This window comes from Globicephala melas, chromosome 13 (genome assembly GCF_963455315.2).
Source record: "Globicephala melas chromosome 13, mGloMel1.2, whole genome shotgun sequence".
Taxonomy (NCBI): domain Eukaryota; kingdom Metazoa; phylum Chordata; class Mammalia; order Artiodactyla; family Delphinidae; genus Globicephala; species Globicephala melas.
In genome coordinates, this window is record NC_083326.1 from 3,165,493 (window position 1) to 3,189,151 (window position 23,659).

General features: G+C 53.0%; 1 protein-coding gene across 1 annotated transcript in view; it reads left to right on the forward strand.

Moving 5' to 3' along the window:
- Positions 1–443: 443 nt before the first annotated feature.
- ARK2C (arkadia (RNF111) C-terminal like ring finger ubiquitin ligase 2C) overlaps positions 444–23,659 on the forward strand; it is a 106,497-nt gene continuing 83,281 nt past the window's right edge. Inside the window, exon 1 of the mRNA XM_060310380.1 lies at positions 444–566. Within this exon, the coding sequence (XP_060166363.1) occupies positions 506–566 (61 nt within the window). The 5' untranslated portion in view covers positions 444–505. The remainder of the gene's footprint in view (positions 567–23,659) is intronic.

The following is a 23,659-nucleotide window of genomic DNA, read 5'->3' on the forward strand; positions in this document are numbered from 1 at the left end:
GTCTGTGTGCTGGGCGCTCCACGCGCGCGCGTTCCGGCCTGCGGGCGACCAGGGACCCGCGCGGGGCTCCACGCGCCCCGCAGGGCTGACCCCCTTCCCGCGCCCGGCCACGGGCCACCGCGATTGGCCGCCCGCTCCCTCTCAGCCGTCACCCCTCCCGCCCCCCCCCCCGCCACCCGCGCTCCCGCGGTCCCCGCTGTCCCCCGCGGTTCCGGCGAGGCCGCGCCGCGCTGCGCTCCGCTCCCATTGGCTGCGCGCGCCTTTGTGTGGCGGCAGCTGCGGCCCCAGCGCCTTTGAATGTCGAGAGGGGCCGGGAAGGGAGCCTTTCCATGGGCCATCTGTCTCCCCGCCAGCCGCCGCCCCACCGCCGCCCGCGCCCCGCGCTCCGCCTCCCGCCCCGGCGGCTCCCGCAGCCCCGCCGCCGCCCGCGCCCGCGCCCCGGAGCCGCGCCACAAAGGGCCCGCGCGCAGCCGCCGCCGCCGCCGCCGCCGCGCGAGGAGCCAGGATGGTCCTGGTCCACGTCGGCTATTTCGTGCTTCCAGTGTTTGGCTCTGTGCGAAACAGAGGTATCGCTTTTTCCTTTCGGGGTCCGCTTCGGAGCGTGGATCGCCGCGGGCACCGGGGTGGGGGCGGGCGCCGAGGGCGGCGGAGGGCTCAGGGCACACCCGCGAGGACGCGGGGCGAGTGGTGGCTTCTCCCCTCTCCCTTTTGGGGGGACCCCCAGTGTGGAGGTGGCTGCCCTCGTGGGAGCTTTTGCAGTGAAGTTAGGATTTGGCGATTTGAGTCCATCCCTCCCTCCCTCCCCAGCCCCACTATTTATTCTTTGCGGCGGACGCGGTTCCCCCAAATCATAGCCCCTTCCCCCAATACCTAGCCCTGTGTGATCGAAGGACGGAGAGAGATACAGGACTGCGTGTGTGCGCGCGCGCGTGTGTTTGTGTGTGTAAGCGTACTTGGCTTCCTGTGATTTTTTTTTTTGAGGTGTGTGTGTGTTTCGTGTCATTTTTGTTTGTGTTTCTCCATCATTTGGTCGTTGATACCGATGGCTGGTTAGCTGGGACCTGGCATCTGCATCTCCCATCTGCCCTATGCCATGCCCCAGCCCCCGCATTCTCGTGGGCACTTGCACGATTTCCCGTCCCATCTCTTCCTCCCCTTTAACCCTTTTTGTGTATCGCCCTTGTGCTACCCCTCCCACCCCATGGTCTTTGTATGACAGTTGCATTTATGGGTTCAAGATGCTTGTGTGTGTGTGTGTGTGTGTGTATGCGAGTGTGTGCAAGTGTGTGCGCGCCTCGGAGAGTCAGACGTGCACTGCTGTGCACCCCTGGGCTGGGCCGAAGCGGGGTGCCGGCCCTTGGCTGTTGCGCTGTGTGTGAGGATGAGGTGGGACGCTGCCCCCAAGCCAGGCCTTTGCCCCGGGCAGGCGTTGACAAAGCAGCAGGCCGGCGCCGGCTTTGTTTTTAACTGTGATATATGGGGTGTGTTTGCACGGTCCCCTGCCCCACATCCCCTTTCCCTTACATTCTGCTACAACAATAGCTTGATTTTCCCGTCTTCTCCTCCCTTCACATTTCTTCCATTTTCTTTTAATCAGAAACTCCCACCTCCCAAAGCAAATCCGAGATGCATTTAGATTCATTATTATTTTTTTTTCTTTTTGTACTCTGCCTCTGGACTCACATTTCTCTTCTTGGAAATGTTTCTGCTATCCTCTCCCACTCCACGTCTGCTTAAATCCCTGCTGGCTGAGGCCCTCCCCCACTCCCCCTCCCTCAAGCTCAGAATGATGTCTTCCCTTTGCGGCCCCGGCTGCTCCACCAAGTCAGAGTGGGGGGTGGCGTCGCAAGCCGGCGCTTTAGTGCGCCCCAGGGGCCCGACTGGGCAGGAGAATGAAAGCCCAGCCCTCCTTCTTTCAGCCCAGCTGTCCCCAGACCCAGCCTGTCCCCAGAACCTAAAAGGCAAGGTTGGCCCCCTTAGGCCTGTTTGAACCACAGTTTTTTCGTGTGATGATAGAATGATGACATTCTGCATTTATCAAATCTTTTTTTTCTTCATTGTGTAGCTCAGTGAATGGTCAACTCGCTGCTGTGTGCGCTGTGACCCTTCTGCCTCCGCATTTAGCTGTATTGTGACACCCCTCTTAACCATCTCCTGTCTCCATCTGAGGAAGGCATTGCTATTTAAGCGGCAGTATCCCCTATCTCAGGCCAGCCTAGCAGTGGGGGGCGGTGGTGGAGTGGGTGTGTGAAGAATAGGAATGGGGGGGCTGGGTGAGATCTCCCTTGAAATGCCAACCCCTCCCCCAATACACAATTATATCTTATTACTTGGCATTTCCTCTTAAAACGGGTGTGGAACATTACACTAGGCAGAAATTCAAAAATGATTAAGAAGGATGTTGAGCCTGAAAGTATAATTATCCTGATTAAATCATTATCATCCTCATTAATACCACCAATCTCTAAATACCATTGCAGGATGCTGATTCCATGTTTTGAAATTCAAATTGCTCAGCTGCCTTTAAATTTTATTTTTAATACATGCCCCCCCCCTCAAAAAAAAAAACACCCAAGAAAACAAATTCTGCCAGTCAGTCAAAGTTTACTTTCATGGCAAACACGCCCATAGGAAATTCAAGGGCTGAGGGTTAATTGGGCTGTGAGTAAAATTTAGCACAATGTGATAAGAATTCATGACCTTCCGATAGAGGATACTAATGCTTAACTCAACAAGGTCCTAAACCACAATCTTCTTGTAAAACTATTAGATAGCTTGCCAGCTTAGATCTGTTCCTTTTAGTTTCCATTGTAGTAGTATAGGATGTAGGCCATTTCAGAATAGATGTAGAGAAATAACCATTTTTGTATCTCATCTTGTTTAGCCGAGTACATTGCACTGTAAATCCCTGTTAAGTGGATTCCTTTTGCCTTGGCTTGGAGGCTGTAGCACCCCATATCCCACTTACCTGGGTGGCCATCAGCTAGCTTCCTGGTAGCGCCCAGGCATAAGTGAAGAGATTACATTTAGTCAGAGGCAAAAAATAATAAATATAGATATGAAAAATTTTGATGACATGACAGTTGCTGCTACTCTGAAAATTTGGTGTAGCAAGGTCCTTGACTTAAGGGGGAGCCATAGCCATGGTGTCTTAATTGTTTAATTGTACAATGTCAAGAGCATCTTTGGACATGCGCCCTGGCCCTCAGAGCTACCCCTTTAACAGCCGGCTCCCTTCTGCTGCCTCGTTGGCCAGACCTGCTTGAAAACTGAAACAAAACAGCAGCAATAAAGAATAAGGCCCCTACTTCAAGGGCCCTTCCAAAATAAAGTCCCAAGTGGCCTCCCCAGATTGCCATTTGGCAATCTGAAAAGAAAGAGAAGAGAAAAAAGAAAAGAAAAGGAAAAGGATCCCCAGCAAAATGGTTTTCCATTAAACAGGGATAGCGTGTTCTGCTGTGCTGAATTACTTCCTGTTCTTATTTTGTGGGTAATTTTTTCTGTATCAAATATCCTTTCGGTTGTGTATCTTTTTCACCTTTTCTTGTACTAAAACTAAAGCATGATCTGTATTTTTTTCCATCCCCCAGTTGACAATGTACAGCGCTCGGGTAGAGATGTTACCCTGCTGAAACGCACTGTGCTCGTGTAGCCGGGCCATCTGCTCGTTGTACGCTGCTTTTGTTCTGTTGCCCTTCCGAAGCATGGTGGGCCCAGCCTTTTTTTTTTTTGTATCGTGTGCATGACGACATTGTTACACACAGAATCCACTAATACTAATATACAATCTCTCAATAAAGAACTAGTTTCCTATATTAACCTAGTGTGCTTTTTCTCTTGCTGTTTTCCCATTTATTGTTGTATCCTGCTGTAGATTTTCCCCCTTGCTTTTCTATCCCCACCCTCACCCACCCACCCACCACTCCCACCTCCCATTGTAAGATTTGAGTGAATGCCTTCTGGTTTTTTTTTTTTTTTAACTTTTGTTTTGTTTTGTTTTGTTTTGTGGTACAGATATGGTGACTTTAATCTCATCTAGTCCATATCTTTCTACGGTAGATGTCTGGGGCAATGCGGGGGTGGGTCAGTTGTCCTGTCACACCAAAATAGCTCTACTGCATAGAAGGAACTCCTATCTTTGGCTACCTGTGTACCCACCCAATAGCCTCCACATTTCATCTCAGTTTCCAAGTTACATGGGCACTCAGTTTATGATGCTGGTGAAGAGATGGGGCTGTAACACTTAGGTTGAGAAAAGGGATACTGTTCTTAACTAGCAATCTTGTAGCATTTCAGACTCGCCTGAAAAACCCATTTTCAGTTGTGTTTTAACTTTTCTTTTTACTGTTTTATTGATTTACTGTCCTTATAAGTCATGCTGGGGGTGACATGTTACATGCAGTTGAAGCCATGATCTGGAATTTTAAAGTACCCTCTTCTGTGTGCTTATTTAAATTGTTGGGACCTGTGATGTAAGTTTTGCATTGAGATCCTGCATAAGGAAGATGTTTGAAACAGAAACCAACTCAGACCACTCCCACATTCATCCCAGGGCCAGCAGCCTGACCTGTTACTGTAGGAATAAGAGGGTCTGTGCCCTCTGCAGGCTGTGAGCCATTTAAAGCTGATTACAGCCTAGTTTCCTGACAGCTGCCTCATCTGTGGCGGTAGTGCCCCTCTTGAGAAAGAAAGCCAGATCTCTGCCATTGTCAGAGTGTGTTGGGGGGGATCAGGAAGGAAGTCATGACCTTACCCCAAATTGAATTGGAAGAAGAGCCCTTAAAATATGTCTTTTTCCCATAATTATATTGGAGGAGCCAGTGAAGAGGTATTTTTTCCCCAGAGTGGAACCCAAATTCAAGCATTTGTCAATTACACCTCTTCAATTTCAGCCCAGAACAAGCCTTGACAAATGAGGCGTTTTAGTCACCGCGGAAATTAGTTGATTAAAGAAATTCATGGTTCCTTCAAAGGGTCATCGTTCTGGAGCCGCTCTTCCTTGGACCAACGTGCTTCCTCCTCGCTCCTGTGGGCTGTCTCCCGGCCCGCCTCTGCCCCCTGCCAGCGTCCCTTTCCCGGGCAGGCGCACCCCTGCCTGACCACAGCGCTTCCTAGCCTTCTTTGTGGCTTGGTGCGGCTCTCCTCTCCCCCCATGGCTGCCCTTTCTGCTCTGGCCTTTTGTTCTCATGCTCTCTCCAGCCCAGAAGGGAAAGCTGAGCTGATTTACTGTGACACATGGACACACATGCAAGTTCCCAGCAGAGGCTCATGCTGTAGTTTTTATAAGAAGGTATATGCAGGTCTTCAAGGATTTTGTTTCTCCCTCTCCTTCTTCTCCTCTCCTTCTCATTTTATTTTGGTTTTCATGAAATGTTTAATTTTGTTCCTAGTTTGAGAAAGCAAAATAAACCATCTTCCAACCAACCTCAACAATAAGGAAAACTACCCCAACTCAGGTGATTGCCGTCATTTCTGTCCTAGAGAGCAGTAGTTCATTAGATTGCTATTAAGCAACTCTAAGATTTTATTTCTTTAAGTGAATGTTATGTATGTTGGAATTATTTGGTCAATACGTTTTGAGGATGGTTTAGTAACCTAGTAATAACAAAGAAAGTTAGTGGGTTAATGGGAAGTCATGTTTTAGCAATTTATCAAATGCATATGTTTTCATCCAGATTGTCAGAATAAACATATTTATCTGAAGGAGCCTTTTCCTCTGACTGGATGATCCAGTCATTACAAAGCCATTGTACTTTATATCTACTCTCTCAGCCAACAGATGTGTACCTGTTTTAATAAAGTTTAACTCTAAAAGATTTTGGAAAAGGCTTCTGCTCCACAGATCCTACACTGAACTTTGTAACAAGATGGGACATAGTTCTTGTTTATGGCTTTTCCTTTTGAATAAGAGAGCTTCTTTCCTGAAACTAGCATCAGATAAGGTCCACCTAATTGAGGAGCTTACTTGAATAATAGTTCTCATAAATCAGCAAATACTGTTAATCACTCAGGGTTAGGGGAAAAGACCACCAAGAGTCTCCATGCCCTAATATACTGATAACAGGGACTGGCCCACCTCTCACCTCTCTTCCTTTCGTAGTTTGCTCACTTCCTGCCCTACCCACTATGTCCTTCCCAACCCAGTATGTCCTTCCCATCTTTAAATGAGCAGCCTGCTGTGTCCATTGGAAACCTTAATGCTTTTCTGGGCTAGGGAAGCACCAGCTCTGTGCTGGATCCAAGTGCAATGGGAAACCCCTTTCCTGGCCAGGAGACACAGGCCCTTGACTCTGACTCAGGGAGTGACTTTGGATGTCTCAGTCCTAGCTGACCACGGTTGCTCAAATGTGCAAGACACTTGTGCCTTGGTTTCTCTTTGAATCTAAATAGCTCTTTAAAAATTCCTGGCTTAACATAATATGAAAGTGAATTAGTTTTTATTAGTATGGTATGGTTTGGCCACAGATGAACCAATATATTTCTAAGAGAATCAGAGGGGAAACTTACCTTAGAGAGGCTCAGATTTTCTGGATGATTTAAAAACTAAAAGCAAACATTCAGAACCCCACAGCCGAACCACTTGCAATGCCTGTATTTTCATGTATTCAGTCATTCATTCATTCACTGACTCACTTGTTTGTTCATTTAGTTAATGAGTGTTCATTGAATTTCTACCTGGGGCCAAGTGAAGCAGTGTAGGACCTGGGTGCCTGCCCTCCTGAGGCTTCTGCTGAGGCTGGAAGATGAATGCTTAGGAAACCAGACGCTGAGATGTTCTGTGCCACAGCACCCGAACGGATGGCAAGAACATCCTGGCTTGAGGTGGGAAGAGCTTGGAGCAGTCCAGTGGTTGAGTCCTACTCCAGTCTTGACTGGGAAGGGTGAACTTAGGCCACTGCTCTGAGCATCATCTAAACAATGACTGTCATTATACCTATCTGATAGGGTGTGTGGTGTGCAGACTTTTCAGAGGCACCTGGCACAGAGCAGGTGCCTCGGGCATGCTAGGTGGCTGCCCCCATCCCCCACCCCTGTAGGAATTTACTGGCCAAGGGATCAAATAAAGTCAGGGATGACTTGCTGAGGAAGTGGGGTTGAGATGTGCCTCAAAGGTTGGTATGTATACAGGAGGAAGAGAAGTGAGAGCTCCAGGTGGGGACCGAATGGAGTGAGACTTTGGCCAAGGTCAAGTGGCTCTGCTGATTTGCCAAGAACAGAGAGTGCTTATGAGGAGGTCTGTGTGTGTGTGTGTGTCTGGGTGTGTCTCGGGGTATGTGTGCAGACCTGTTGCCTTGCACATCTTCGGGAGGCACTGGGACCATTGTCCTGTCTTTGAATGGTTCTCCTGAGAGCACAACTCCAGGGGATAAGCAACATGAGATTGGGAGAAAAAGGGAGAAAAGGCTGGAAGATACTTTGAAGTCAGTTTCTGAAGACCTTTGGAAGCTCCGGCAGAGTTTGGACTTGCTCCTTTGGCCCCTGGGGGCTGTCTGGGGAGAGTGCTTCAACAACTTCTTATTCTGGCAACTGATGACAGGGTGTGAGCCCAGGGGGCTGAGCCGGGGAGGAGGCCGTGGTGGCCATCCAGGGCTGTTGGAAGCCCAAACCAGGGCTCCGGGGGAGGAGGGCTTGCAAGAGGGGCCTTCCCATAGGAGGAGGTGAGCAGAACTGTGTCAATGGGGAGGGGCTCAGGGGCGGGAGGTCTGGGGGTGCCTGGGAAAATGTAAGACCCTGAAGACAAACAGGGAAGATGGGAGGAACAGTCAATTTGGGGGATAGGTTAGTTCAGCATGTGGATAAATAGAATTTGAGGTGCAGAAAGTGGCAGAGGGAAGGGGACCACGAAAATGTCCTGGGATTTGAGACTTCTAGTACCCGGATGGAGTAGAAAATTAATTTTGACGATAAAAATGTATCATATTTACATGACACACCCTCAGAAAACTCTCCCTCCGTGCCTTACTTGGCTATACAGATGCATCTTTAGTTATGCAGGTCACACTTTCAGCAACCTCTCTGCCGACACTGACCCCCTCAGGGAGCTGTGCCCCCATATCTCAGTTTGAACAACTTTTATCAAACTTCACCCTTCTTGAGAAGAGAGAACCCCAAGGCCGGCTGGCGGCAGGATCACTGCCTCCACAGGTTTGCAGAAAAGGTCGGCCCTCCCCACGTGAGGAGGATAGCAGAGTCGGGGAGAAGGATGGGGCAGGGGTTTGGCAGCTAGGGACGAGGGCAGGGCGTGAGAGGGGGGGCCCGGGCTCCGACTTCAGCATTCGTCCTGTCTGCAGAGAGTGGATTTTCCCTAACTCAAAGCTCTTTCTCTTCTGTTATCTTATTTCCTCCCCAACACAGCCTGGGAGGAGGTAACTGGGGGCCAGAGGAGGCAACTGAGGCCGATGGTGGGGAAAGTCCATCCCTGCCCGCCCCCAGCTAGGAAATGGCTGAGCCAGAAGTGGATGCCAGGTGACTAGCTGGCCGGCTGTGGTTCCCTGCACTGCCTCCATGGCCTGTACACTGTTAGGAACCCTCTTGAAACCAAGACAAGCATTGGAAAGGAATCCCTGCTTTTCCTCCATGTCTGGGGGCATCAATTTGTCCACATTGGGAGAGGCCTCTGTCCAGCTCGCGGACAGCCATGCTGTGAGGCAGGTCAAGTCCCCAGCCTCGAGCTATCCTCCTGGAAGGGGAGGCTGAGAGCCAGGGAAGGTGCATAGTGGACCAGAGAGACCCCTGGGTAGGAAATGAGCAGAGGCTGGAGCCCCATGGTGAGTCCTTCAGCCTGCAGACTGGCTCGGAGGAGGCCTGGCCGGCTTAACTGGGGGACACTCTGCTCTGATCGCCACCTAAATAACCAGGGGTCACCCTTTGAGGACTTTGGCTCCCAAGTCATGAGCACGTTTCCCAAGCTTCCTTAGGTCATTGTGATGCCTTCGCAGATTCTATATCATCAAGTAGTAGAATCACATTTTGGAAAGTTTAGAAAATAGACCAAAAGGAGAAAAATCTCTTAGGAGTCCACCTCTGTGATCACTTTAGTGAAAGGCCTTCCACATTTTTGTTCATGCTCATATATGTCTTTTTTGTAGAGCTGTAAACAGTGATAGACACTTCTGCGTTCTCCAGTTTTTCAAATTTAACATATCGAAAGCCTTTTCGTGTTTTGCTAAGCTGTTTTCACCAGCGTCACTTTGAGTGGCTTCACCAGATTCCACTTGAATGGTGGCTCCGCATTCAGGCTTGGTGGTCTATGAGGCACCCAACGGCCGTGGGTCACGGGCCACTCCTGCTGGTCTACCTGTGACCTCCCGCGGGCTGCTGTTTGGCCACTAGAGGGTAGGGGGTTAGTGGAATCTGACAGCTTCCAGGCCTCTCTGCTCACCATCAGCCCCTTCCATCAATGGGCCCAAAGAGGGGGAGGGAAGGGCAGGAAAGTGGGTGTGGGGAAGGAAGATTGGGATAAATCCTTCTGAGACCTGGGTTCTGGTCTTTGTTCTGCTACAAACCTCCACTGTGATCTTAAGCAAGTCAGCTTCCTTCATGGGGTCTCAGTTCCCCCATCGGTCAAATGGGGACGATGGGTCCATTGTTTCTGCCTTACAGGACTTGTCACGTGAAGTAATACACATGAAAAGAAGTAAGAAGCCAGCCAGAGACAACAGTAACAATAATGGCCCATTATTCAGGAGGTAGTGCTCAGACAGGCTGTGCAGGACGGTGGGCGCAGCCCTGCTTTGAGGCCGCTGTGCCAGTAACCCCCCTGCTCTGGGTCTGTACCTCCTATCTGCCAAAGGAGATAATTGCCCCTCATTGCCCCTTCCTGCTCTAGAAAACTATGATTTCCTCTTGATGAGAATAACTTACATTTCCATTGTCTTTTGGCCTTTTCACTGGGCAGCAGCCATGCACTTTGGTGCTCAGTACATAGGCACCTGCCCTTCCACCGGCTGCCCTCGGAGGGACGAGGGCGGGGGGCAGCAGTGACTCCTGGCGGCTCTGCCACGCGGTGAGCGCTCCCCCTGGGAGTCCTGAGCCTGGGGTCCCTCCTGCTTCCTGCTGCTGCCGCTCTGGTTTGGCCTCTGAGCAAGATTCCCTGGGGCATCATTGCTTCCTCTTGCCGTCCTTTCCTTTAAACCTCCCCCTGAGGTGTGCCACTTCAGGGCAGCAGGGGAGTCGGCCCTCCAGGAAGTTACCCACGTGGAAGGGCTCAGCTGCTCCTCCTGGGAGGTGGGGATGCAGTGGGGTGGAGGAGAGGAAGTGGCGGCTGCTGACTCAGCAGCAGCCTGCGGGTGGAGGGGGGGTGGAGGAGCTCTCTGAGGCTGGGAGGAAGTGAGGATTCAGCCAACACCTGTCTCAAGGAAGGGCAGGAAGCTTTGGAACAGCTGCTGCTCCTTCTGTGGGGCTGCGAGTGGGAGAGAAGGGGGTGGAGGCCTGCTCAAGGCTCCCCCTCCCCCCACAGCCTGTTTGCGCGGCCCCAGCGCTCCTCCCCGCATCTGCCAGGGCTTCCAGGCCACCCCCTCCCCATTGCTCAGGGGCCCCACCATGCTGCCTGTCCCCAGCACCATCGTGCTGCCTCCTAGAACACTTACTCTGAGGGTGCTCATGGGTGAATGCGTCCAGCCGCCCAGGGCTGGGGGCACTGGGCTTCCCTAAGCCAGCGGGGCCCTCAGTCTCCCTGGCACTCCCTGGAAGGGCAGCTGGCCTGGGCAGGCCTACTGCTCCGCCAACACGGCCCTGCCGACCAGCGCTGAGGGGTCCAATTCTGGGGATGGTGAGGCGGTGATGGAAAGACCTGGGTCCATGGGCCGGTTCCCTCCTTCGAGGCTCCCTGAACTGCTGGTCACCCCTGGCCCAGCGGCATGTGTGCCTCACTTGGTACTGAGGGAGGGAGCCAGAAGAGGTAGCTGCACAGGGCTTTGGCCCTGGTTCAGTTGGTGGTGGCCAGAGCCCCTCGCGGACACCAGGGTGGGTAGGCCCAACCTTGGCTTCACCGTTGGTGGACTCACGTCCCTCGGGGCATAGGAGGGAGTCAGGCATGAAGAGGAGTTCAGTCAGCTGGTCCACAGGGAAGCTGGGCCTTGGAGGCGGCTCCTGCCTGACTGCTTTTGGGCGAGGAGAAACTGAGGCTCCCAGGCAGCGGTGCCAAGAAGCAGGATGGCCACAGAGCCACAGCCGGAGTTGGAGTTAGTAGGAGGCCCTGAGAGGGAGCTTGGGCCCTTTGGCACCTGAGGAATGCAGCCTTCTCCCCACCGGGAGGAATAGGGCTGCAGGAGGCGTGAGGGGAAGAGAGGCCACGTGGGCGTAAAGAGTGCAACAGCCATCAGCCCCCACCTGAGCAGGTGAGCTGGGAGTGTGATGACGTAGGCCGAGGAGGAACCCAGACATGAACGTGGAACGGTGTTTGCCCAGCCCATCCCCATCCCATCCTGAAGGGTCCCCACCAGCCCAAGCTTCCCGTAGGAGAGAGGTGGAGGAAAGAAGGAGTGAGAAGGTTAGAGTGTAGGAGGAGGAAGTTAGAGACGCACTGTCTCATCACTGAGCCTCACTTCTCAGCAGGAAGCACCCATCTCTTGGGTACTTACTAAGTCTGTGCCGGTGCCTGCCTTGTGTTCGCCTGGGTGGGTGGGCCTGGCCTGGCTTGCCCACCAGACTAGACGGGAGACTGGACAGGTGTGCAACAGACAAAGGGCAGAACCCTTGACTTGGGTCAAAAAAAGGGCCTTGCCACACCACAGAATAAACACAGCGTGGTTTTCAGTTTTCTTACTAAATTTGGAAGAAAGGAGATTTTTATATTAAACTAAGCAAGGAACTATTATGCCACCAGTTACAAATTTTGCATGGACTTTTGAGTGAAAACATAGGGCTTTAATGACATATTTCATTCACGCACTCCAGGCCAGTCTGTACCCCTACGACTGGGGGGCTGGGGTCGTTTCACACCCCTCTGACATTTGGGCCCTCCTGGGGAAGAGTGTGAGGGGCGCTCCTGGGTAATCCAAGGCTTTCTCTTTGCAGAAGTGGGAACCCAAGCCTGTCCAGAGGCTGGAGTATCTAAGCCAGCTCCCAAGGGACCTGGTCAGGACTGCGACCGGGGCCGCTTGGCCCCGAGGGCCAGCGCTCTCCTCAGGTCTTGATTCTAGGCCAGCTGGAGGCGGCCCAAGCTCCAGTAACTCCAGCAGGATGGTCAAGGGGCATTTTGTGGGGGACAGGACTGGGCAAGGCTGAAGACAGCATGGGGTTTAACTGGGCAGAGGGAGAAGGGTGGCATTTCAACATGGTGGCCGATTCACATATATTCCTAGTCCGCAGAGCCAAGGCCAGGACTGGAAGCCACGGTCTGAGAGGAGAGGGCAGCAGACGAGACAACCCCATGAACTGGCGTGGGAGGAGGGCCTTCCTGTGGGGGGCACTCAGCAGAGGGCTGTCCATGGTACTGTAAGGACTCTTTTTTTTTTTTTTTTTACAGTGATAAAATATACATTGCATAAAATTTGCCATTTTACCCATTTTATCGTGTACACTCCAGTGACATTGAGTACATCCGTCATGTTGTGCCACCATTACCACTCTCTACTTCCAAAACTTTTTCATTACCCCCAACAGAAACTCAGGGCCCCCTTGACCTTGAGGCCTGTTCCCAGGCAGGGCCAAGCTGTGCTTGCTGGGACCCCTCCAGGACGGTGGGGGAGATTAAGTGGTAGCAAGGAAAGCGCAGGTTTTGGCCCCAGGGAGGGTTCAGGCCTGGTCTTGCCACCTACTTTGGGTGACTTTGGACCTCTTTGAGCCTCAGTCTCTTCATCAGACAAAAATGGAGATAATTGCTATCAATACTAGTGTCATGGGGAGGTGAGGGTGAAAGAGAGTTATGATGCATTTAAAGTACAAGCACACGAACCTCTGGGAAGTGCTTAGCAAAGATGGTCATTCTTAGCTCCTCACTCACCCCATCCCCTCTGAACACACATCCCTGTTTGTTTGGGCCTGGAACAGTCTAAGGGGTCCAAGGGGAGTGCAAAGGGAACAGACAAGAACTGGCATGTTTCAGCTTCACTGGGTAAGCAGTTACTGAGAATCTACTTTGGGCTGTGAGCAACCGAGGCACAGATAGCGTCTGGCCCACAGCCTAGCTGGGGAGACCCCCGAGCACCCCTGGAGTGGGGTGGAGAATGCAGACTGGGGTACACTGAGGGCCAGGCCGAGGGTCATGCTGGCTGGAAAGCGTGGCCCAGCCTGGAGCAGCTGGCCAGGATTGGTGCCCGGGATGGGAAGTCACTGAGGGCTGGTAAGTCAGGAGGGCCTCCTGGAGAAGACAGAACTGGAGCTGCCCCCCACGGAGGGAGTGATCTGCAGCTTGCTGACTGGGGGAGCTATCAGGTCTGCCTGCCCCCTGGCCCCTCTCCCACACAGGCCCAGATCCGATCCAAGAGGTGAATGTTCAGAGTCCTGTGGCTGTTACCTTGTCTGATTTTTCTTTTTCTTTTCTGGAGCATCGGGCCCTCTCATTTCATTGTCATCCCACCCCCGCTCGTCCCCTTCTTCCCTCCTATCATCCCTCAGCCCCAGCCATTTCCCCTGTAATCCCCTGCCTCCTCCCACACCTCTGCCTTGCTGGACTGCCTGAGTGCTCCCATGGGTCAACGTGCCACCCCCTGGGATGGCCACACAGAGTGGGATGCTGCCTGGGAGGAGCTGAAGGTTTGTGAACTCCTCTGAAGCGGGCAACCCTCTCAGGCACTGGTTCTTCTCCCTGCAGAATTGGGTACTATTCTTACCTGCCAGGCTGAGTGAGAGTCAAATGAGATGGTGGATAGAAAGCACCCACCATGACACCTGGCACAGAGCACGGGGCTACGCTTATTGTTATACATGGCTACCTGCTAGGTAGTTGCCACGTACGTGATCCCCTGACTGCTCCTAGGAGGCACTTTGAATTTGGTAAGGGGAAAAAAGCGTAGGGGAAAAACTTCTCTGAGCCTCAGTGTTCCCATCTGTAAAATTGGGACAATCCTAGTAACCCCTGCAACAGGGTTATAATGAGGCTCAGATTTGATCTCGGATTTGTTCAGCTGACCACACAGATGTGTACCTTGTGTCGGCATTCGACCAGGTGCCCTGCCAGGTACTGGAGGCATGAGGATAATAACAACAACATGAGCACCAGCAAATGCTCACATAGCACTTGCTCTGTGCCAGGTGCTGTCCTGAGCACTTTAACTGCCCTAGGGGTATCGTCCCATGGGAAACAGACACTTGAACAATCAAGAAAGTATGGTTCAAGGTACATGCTGTGTGATCTCTCAGGAGAAGCTCAGGCTGAGCTGAGTCTTAAAAGATGCGTGGGGCTGACCAGGAGGAAAGGCGGGGGCAGGGTGTTGCAGGCAGAGGGGCTGCAGGGCACAGGGACTGCCAGGCGTAGGGCGGGTTGAGGAGCAGAGTACTGCAGAGGGGCCGTGGGAGGAGGCTAATGTCCTGTGGGGCAGCTGGGCCCTTGTCACTCCTAATTGTCAGCATATCAGTGTTGCCTGCTAATCAGCGTTGCTGGTGGCTGATTGGCCTTTGTCAAGAATGAAGTGCACACATTCTACGCGGAGCTCTGGTATGTCCGGTATGAAATAAGGGCTGAGGGTGAGACCTGGGCGATGCCTTTGAAGGTCTAGAAAACAAGCTGGAATCCTGACAGACCCCCAGAATAATAATAATGGGGCATTAATAATAATAATAATAATGTTATCATGTTCTACTGCTGAGATGGAGCAGTTCAGAGGAGGGGAAGGGGAGGGTAATGTGGTATCTGGGAGACCTGGAAAATGTGGGGATTGAGCTGACCCTTGAAGCAGGGGTCTGGGGCAGCATTTCCCAACACACTGTCCAACCAAATGCTGGGACCCCTTGAGCTGTTAAAAGCTGTTTGTACAAAAGGGTTATGTGTTCCAACAATTTGAAAAAATGCTACACACTATACCCCTGTCTTATGTCTATTAGCTTATTAAAGGTTCTGATAAGTCCTGTAATAAAGAAACCCCTTTTGGTTCTGCTTCAGTAGGATTTACCCAAACTACCTGAACACAGAACTCTCTCTGTGTGTGTGTGTGTGTGTGTGTGTGTGTGTGTGTGTGACTCCTAGAAATATGTCTTGAACATGGAGCACAGTTTGGCAAATGCCGGCCTGGGAGCCAGGTCATCTAGCTCAAGACTGGCTAAAAAGCAACTCCTTATACTGAGGGGAGATGGAGACTGAGAAAAAGGCTGCAAAAGATGGCTCATCAGTAGGTGACTGCTCGTCTCAAAGTACCCACCCCTCCAGCGCAGTCTTCCTCCCAGGAGTGCCATCCTTGCCTACTCGAGAGGATTCTCTAAGATCAGAAGGTCGGTGGGGAGCCGGTCACTCACTCCCAGTGCCACCCTTGCAGGCTAGCCGGGGAAGCTCTGCCAGCAGCCGGGGAGCCGAGGTGGCCCTGGAGGGAGCTCCTGGCCACTGGAGGGACTTGTACCCCACTCTGCTCAGGACTTCCTCCCACCTTCTCATATTTATAATCTTGCCCAGGTTCCTCGGGTTGGGCTTTCTCCCCACCCACCCGTGAGCCCCTGTTCCCCTGAACCCACAGCTGCGTCTGACACACTGCACACGACCCGTCTAGCACGTGACGTGCACATAATAGTGCACCTGGATGCTCAGCCTGACACATGCCCATCTGTACACAGTCCCCGAGTCATACACATTTACACACTCACACACGGGCCACACACCTGCGTGACGTCAGCAGCCCACTCATCGACACTCATAAATATCTGTACGCACAGAACATTACACAGTCACATGCACAGGTGACAACAGATGCACACAGCCTCTTGCTACTCACACATGTGAGTATACACAGCGACACCGTGATACCCACGCACGTTATCTCTGGAGATACAACTTAAATGTCCGCTTCCCCTTCTTTCCACCGACATGTCTCCTGAACCCCATGAGGTGGACACCATCACTGGATTCACACAATTAATATTCCAACCAGCCTTGAGCCAGGATGACGCCACCGGGCTTGCGCATGGCCACGTGCCCCAGCAGAGCCTGTGGCCCCCGGTTGTCACCGTCTTCAGGGCTCCACTGTCTCCATGAGCCCTTGTTGCAGCCTGGGAGGCGCCGTGGCCTGTGTGGGCTACTGAGGGGGGCACCCTTTATTTGCCGTGGTCTCTGCTATAGCTGCCTGGTGATGGATGAGACAAACATCGCCCAGCTCCTTTGGGAGGCTATGTGGCCTGGGGGGCTTTGTGGAGGGGGTGGGCCTAGAGCTGGTGTTGAAGGCTGAGGTCCCTGTCAGTAAGAGGTGAGAAAGCGGGGGGCACCCAGGTCGGAGGCCACGAGAGGGGAGCGGGGAGGGCTGAGCACGGCTGGTGGCCCCTCAACCCTGAGAACCCTGGCAGCGGTTATGAGGACAGTTTGGGCAGAGGTGGAAGAAGAAGCAGTGGGGCCAGGAAACAGCCAGCAGCCCTGCTTGGCCGGGGTTTCCACCCGCCACCCTGGGTGCTGGTCCTGACACCCGGGAGACTCCTCAGCTGGTGCTCAGCCTCTGCGCGTGTGGCTGGGGGAATTAAACAGACGGTGCGGTGTGAACGGCGCTGCCCTCTTTTATAAAGTGCCCTAACAAGCTGGCGAGCCGGGCACACTCAGTCTTATTTACGGCTGCAGCTATTTCTCTGACATTGAGATTAATTTGACGACAGCTGATTATAAGCTCTTCTATCATCAGATGGGCCCACTACCTGGGAGGAGAGGAGGGCTGAATTCAATTTGTGAATAGTGTGCTGGGTTCTCCTGTTCCTGGAGTGTGTGCGGGAGTCTCAGCCATAAATCACGGAAGGCACCAGCAGCACTGAGCCCAGAGGCCCGGGAGCTGCCCGATCCGGCCACGTGCTGGAGACGGATGTCCCGGCAGGTGGGCGGGTCTGTAGACCCATGGAGCCTGGCGGGATGCACGCCATCCGTGCTGCGAGAGAGATCTGGGGCATCACCTGGCCAAGGAGCCTTCAAACCCTAGAGTCTACACCAAGTAAGAATCACCTGGAACTTTGTTAAAACACGGATTTTTCCAGCCCTACAGAGTCGCCACCTCTGGGGGGTGGGGCTTTTGACTTCCCCAAGTCTGGCGTTTTCTCGGAGGAGACCTGCCTGGTACAGTCCTGCCTTGGGAGGCCTCGGTCTGTGGACAGGCTAAGTGGCCCCTCCAGTTTCCCCCTGCTCCAGGCGTGGCTTCCCTTCCCTGCGTGTCTGAAGAGAAAGACACAGGAGAAGGGCTGGCAAAAAGTAGGCCCTGAGTGGAAAGCTAAGACGTTGGGTCTTGAGCAGAATGGTAAAATCGGCAAAGGCTGTCTCCTTCCTTCCATGGAGCCCCCAGCACTGTCATGCCTCAGCTGTGAGCCCCTCCTGCCGGGCAGGAGAGAAGCATCAGCTCATGAACGTCATGCTGGGGCTTACAGGCACCATCTCTCTGTCTCCTTATGTTGATCTTTGGGTTACCTTTTATTAAACCCCATTGAGAGATGAGAAAACCGAGGCAAGGTAAGAGGTGGTTTTAAATTTCATGGCCTAGAAACTGAGGCTGGGGTTTCAGTGCAGCTGGGATACCTGGTCCCTTCTATGACCCAAGGCAGTATTCCTACCGCGGGGGCAGGGCTGCACACACCAGACTTTGCATCCCTCGGCAGACAGTGAATCTACGGGGTGTGTGGGGACAGGGTCCATGAGAACTCGAGGGGTTGAAGAGGTGCCCCCGCTCCTGAGCAGTCTTCCTCCCTGATGGGGGCTACATTCCTTGGGGCCCCTGGGCCCAATGCAACAGATCTTTCTCCACTCGTGGCCTGGCAGACCCTGTCACTGCAGGTCGGTGGGGGACATGGTTGTGGGGCAGGAGGGCCTGACTCACACACATGGCCCCTGACTGGCCTTGATGGAAGTGAGTGGCCCATGGGCAGCGACCTTGCCCCTTGCCTTTCCTTGCATTTCCTCGGCCTGTGCCAGGAGGCCAGCCTATGTCCTCTGCCTCCCAGGCCCTGGCCTTTCCTTCCCACCACTGACTCTCCTTTTGGCAGCCTTTGCAGGGCTCTGCTAGGCACCTTTGAGACTCCTTCAGGCCAAGCATCCCTGGTTCCTCCAGTGCCTTTGGTTCCATCCAGATGCTGACTTTGATGAACTCCAGCTGGTCAAAGTCCATAAAATGAGAAGGAAGCCAGTATGGACTCATCAGATGCCCTCCCTTCGTTGAAAAATCTGCTTCCATTAACGTAGCCTAAGTTTGCATCAGATGTTTTGAGTACATGTCACCCTATTATTGAGCTTAATTCATGCAGACCTGAACTACTCTTGCATCTGATAACACCTGTTTGGAGACACTTATGTCTTCACCTAGTGGAGTCAGTTTATTGGGTAGGGTTTAGTTTGGCTCTGGTGCCAGAGACTCAAAATAAAGGTGGCTTAAAGGGGATACTAACTATCTCAATCAGCCTGGAGTTAGTGGTCCTGGGCAGGTGCTGATGTCAGGGACGCAGGCATCTCTTTTCTTCTTGCTCCACCCTCCCTGGGGTATGGCCCTTTTCTGCGTGTCCAGGACAGTTCACCCCATGTCCACTTTCTAAGCAGCAGGATGGAGGAAGAAGAGAAAGGGCAGGAAGAGCATGATATATTGCTGCCTGGCACCTCCACTTGTATCCCATTGGCCAGAACTTGGTCTCATGACCACACATGGCTGCAAAGGAGGCTGGGAAATGTAGTTTTTATTCTGGAAGGCCATGTGCCCAGCCAAATTTGAGGGTTCTATTACCATAGAAGGAGAAAACAGATACTGGGAGACAGCTCATCACCTCTGCCTCAGTTGGTTCTTAGTACCCACAGGTGAAGCCTTACATTGATCCTTTAAAGACTGTCCTATGAGAGAAACTTATGGTCTCACGAGCAAACTCCTTGCCTATGGAAATTAAAAAGAGACTGTCTGTGTCCACTTCTCTCAATTTAGTGTTGTGGTGGATGGGGCTAACATGCCCGCCATGGCTTCACCTAACAGGCAAGGACCAGACACCAAGGCAGGACGTGAGAAGCCACTGTCCAGGTTGGTGTCAAACCACTGACCTGTGTTGATAGGATGTGCTCATTCATTTATTTACAAATTCTCCTCATTGTCCTGGTGACTAGGTTGCATTTTCCATCTTGTCCACAAGAATACAGTAGAATGTGTGAGCTAAGAAGGAGATCATAACTGTGAGTGCCCAGCCAGGGTTTGGTGTACAGACCCTCAACAGAAGCTGTGTGTCCTCAGGCAAGGTATGTAACCTCTTGGAACTTTGTTTACTCATCTGAGAAATGGGGATGTAATCATGACCCGCCCCTTGTTGTGGGCGAGACTCAGCAAGAGTCCACAGGCAGCACCGGTGCAATGTCTGGAGCAGGAATGGAAGCTGCCACAGCAGCGGGGTGGCCTGGGGGTCAAGAGCATAGGCTCCAGGTCAGGCTGCCAGGAGCGAGTGAGGCTTAGTACTCTCCGGAGAGGTTGTTTTTGTGAGGATTATGTGGGGTACGGACAGCGTTAGCACAGCATCTGGCAAGGGGTGGGCACTCCGTGAATGCTAGTTTTCTCCCTGCCCTCTTCCCTGCTGCCATGGGCAAGGGGTGTCACCCCATCCCTCCCCAGATGGTGGGTGGAGGAAGGGGGAGGACTCTGAGAATCAGAGCAGAAGTGACCGGCCAAGGAGACACGAGCTGCTGGCAGGCAGAGACCCAGGACTCTGGCCCCTCAGGCCAGGGTGGTGCCTACCGCCCCAGGCTCCTACCTCAGGTCCTCCATGAGGGAGGGTGAGGGAAAGGAGGTTTGCTCTCCAGAGACAGCAACCAGACATGGATATCCCATGTCGAGGGCCCACAGACCTGGGGGCTTGGCTGGACCCTGTCCACCAAGACCCAGCTCTCAGGGTGTTTACTGGAAGCCTGGAAAGGCAGGGCTGGAAGGGACCCCAGAGATATCCACCTCTTTCAACCAGCCCCATTTTGCAAAAACAGATACCCAGAGAGAGGAGGGTACGTGGCCAAGGGCACTCAGCCAGGGTGGAGACCCATGCCCCACCCCCCACCCCCCACTCCTGGACCAGGAGGGCAGGGGCCACAAAGCTCCATGTTTCCCACTTTCTTTCTCTTCTCTTCCTTCTGTTCCCAGTTATGAATCATGTCATTTCTTCCCAGTGCAGTCCTCCTGTCCAGTCTGTGGGAGGCCAGGGAGGCTCAGGCGTGTTAGCAGAGGCACCTTCAGGGACCAGGGACGACCTCTTAAGGGAGCAGCTGCGATGTGGAGGGAGCTTCACAGGGTCAGGGATGGGGCTTGGGCTCTGATGTCAGTCCCGAGGCTCACTGGTGCGTGTTGAAGGTGAGAGTGGGCAAATGGGACCCGCTCCCAAGGTTAGGGTGGAGATTAACCCACATAAGTTTGTAGACCATGCGGGGCCATTCAGATGTGAGGTTCTGTTCACTCAGGCTGAAAAGATGAGGTTCTCATACACAAAGCACAGGACAGGAAGGGCTGATGAGGGAGTGTAGGTGTCCAAATCCAACAGTGCTATTGACAATACAGGGTCTACTTATATCTTAGAGGCCAAACAGGAGAAACCTTTACAAGCATCTCAATAATTGGTTACGATATTTCCAGGGCGTTTGCCTGACGCTTCAGGGTTTCACAGAACACACCACTACAATCAGTCAGTAAGCTCTAATGTGCATTTGTACATTTCCCGTCTCTGAAATTGGGATGTGATTTTTCTAGATACCCATGCGACCCAGTTTAATTGCCTTTTAAAAATCTTTTGGGGGTTCATAAAGTGATGGTGCACTGTGCAATTGGCCTCTTAGAATTGAAATTTAGCATTCTTTTTAATGCTTCCCATTCACAAAGCTTTGGGGGCCACAGCTCAGTCTGTAAAACCTCAAAGGCAAACTTCAGTGCCAAGTTTGTGATTCATGAGATCTCGGTTTCTTTCTCACCACAAACATCCCCCTTTATCTTGTTTTTAACATTTCACGACCCGTCACATCCAAGGACTCAGGAGGATAAACACATCCCGGAAGACCAGAAAGCAGCGAATCTGGAGATAGGAATCCTGGGACCTCTCTGAGCTTTGTTAAGCTCTCTGGGGGCCTTGGGCTCCTTGCTGGTCCAAGGGGAAGAGCATCCTTTCTGCTTCCCTCTTCGGGGGCTGGTGAGGACCTCAGGGAAACTTGCTGTCTAAAAAGCTTTGCAAAGGACACACGTGCCCTAGAGTTAATATTCTAGAAAAAATGCTAACTTCCTTAACCTTCCCTCTCTCCCCAAACCAGTTGTACAAGCCCTCTTCCTGTGCCTATCCGAGGACCACCAATCTTTTTTTTTTTTTGCGGTACGCGGGCCTCTCACTGTTGTGGCCTCTCCCGTTGCGGAGCACAGGCTCCGGACGCGCAGGCTCAGCGGCCATGGCTCATGGGCCCAGCCGCTCCACGGCATGTGGAATCTTCCCGGACCGGGGCACGAACCCGTGTCCCCTGCATCGGCAGGTGGACTCTCAAGCACTGCGCCACCAGGGAAGCCCTACCACCAATCTTCTAGACACACAGGTGACCCTTCTGGAATGCTGACCCCTCCTCCTCCCACTCCAGCAGCTGCAGTCTCCCAGTACCCCGAGATGTCCCTTCCTAGGGCCTCTGCCGCCCTTGCATTTGGTGCCTGCCTGGGCTCCCCCCTCCCTCTCTCCTCCCCGCCCCCACCCCATGTACTCAGCTGCCCCCTCAAGACCTTCCCTAAGCCCAGCTTTGTACACATGATCCAAAGCCTTGCGTGGCCCCACTCTTCCTGCAGGACCCCTGTACCTAAATGCCCAGTACAGCCCCACTGCATGGGGGTCTCTGCCTGCCATGGATAAGGACGTGACGAGGATGCCACAGAAGGACCTCTGTGTTGGTGGAGGCGTGGCCAGGTGATGGCGGCTGCTGAGTCAAGGCCACGGGCTGGTCCTTGGCAGCATTTTCATGGCCCTTGGCTCTAGGCCAGGATGAGGTTGGCTCAGTGCAGGTCCAAATCTTTACCATTCCTCTCTCATTCTCTCCTTTATCTATTACCTAAATATTTATTAAGCCCCTACTCTGTGCCAGGAACTGTTGAGCCAGGATTCAGACCCAGGCAGGGGACCCCAGAATCTGTGCCGAAGTTGAAAAAAATTGCATTATCTTCCTTCCTTTCATTTGTTTGTTTATTCATTCTCTCATCCCACAAATGTTGATTGAATGGCCCACCCTGTTCCAGGAATGTTCCAGGCATGTTCCAGGCACTGAGGACACAACAGTGAACAAGACAGTCAGGACCCCTCCTCTGGATTTAGGGAGCTTACATTCTTGTGGGGGACGACGGCAGACAGCAAATACGTAAGCAGGTAAACAGACAGCATGTAGGAGGTGACAGGGGCTAGGGTGCAAAATAGCACAGGGTAAGGGGGCCAGTAATGCTGGGGCGGGGGTGGGGGAGAGGCAGGAGGTGCTCACTTTATGTCCACACTCAGGAAGAACCCTGTTGTCAGTGCCATGCTTACCAGAGCCCGAAACTTGAGGGCAGTGAGAGAGGGAACCCAGAGGATGTAATGGGGTGAGTCTTGCCTCCCTTGTTGTGGGTGGGGCTGGCTGCTTCCTGCCTCCTGATCAGGACAGGGTGCCCACACTGCTGGTACCTGCTCTGTACCAGGCACCCTAGCAGCACAGTCCTCACACCTGGGAGGTAGAGACTGTCATTACCCCCATTTTACAGATGGGGAAGCTGAGGCAAAGAGAGGTCACCCACGGTAACACAGCTGGTAGGGGTGGAGCCAGGATTCGGACCCAGGCAGGGGACCCCAGAGTCTGAGCTATGACTACTCTGCTACACTGACCTCTGTATGTCTGTGTTCCACCCCTGGGCCCAGTGGTTCTCTGAGCTCTGGGGCCAGATGGCTGCCTCCCCCACCCTCATCCCTCGGCAGGGGTGCTGACTGGTGGGTGTGGCACCCGGCATGGTGTTCCAAACCCTTCTCAGTGCACGTCTTGCTGTGGCTCTACACAAGAGGAAACTGAGGCCCAGAGAGGGGAACTGACTTGATCAAACCATATACTAATTAATGACCAAAGAGGTTCAAGGACTCTCCTCTCCCGCGTTCTCCTCCCTTTGTCTGATATCTTTGCCCGGAAGCTTCAGGGCTCGTGGCAGCGCCATGGTTGGGGGTGGAAGGAGGTGGAAGCATGGTGGGTCTGTCCATATTCTGGGGACCATCTTTGAGGACAGGTGTGTGCGTGGATGTGCATGCACGTGTCTTTGTGTGCATGTGTGGGCACATGTGTGTATCGGTGCGTGCACATTCTGTGTATGAAGGTGTGTGCACATGCGTGCACATGTGTGTATATTCAGATTCCACCAAGGACTCCCATGAATCAAATCCGAGACATGGGAAGTTGAGGGTTGAGAGGGCACCCGGGGCCTCAGCGACCCCTTCCAGGGCTCTGCCACACCCCAGGCGTTGCCACACTCAATGGCATTGCCATCTGCTCTCCTCACTGTGTCAGCTCTCCGCCCCCTGACTCCCTGCCTCTGTTCTACACCTTAGTCACATCCAGTCATGGTGCAGG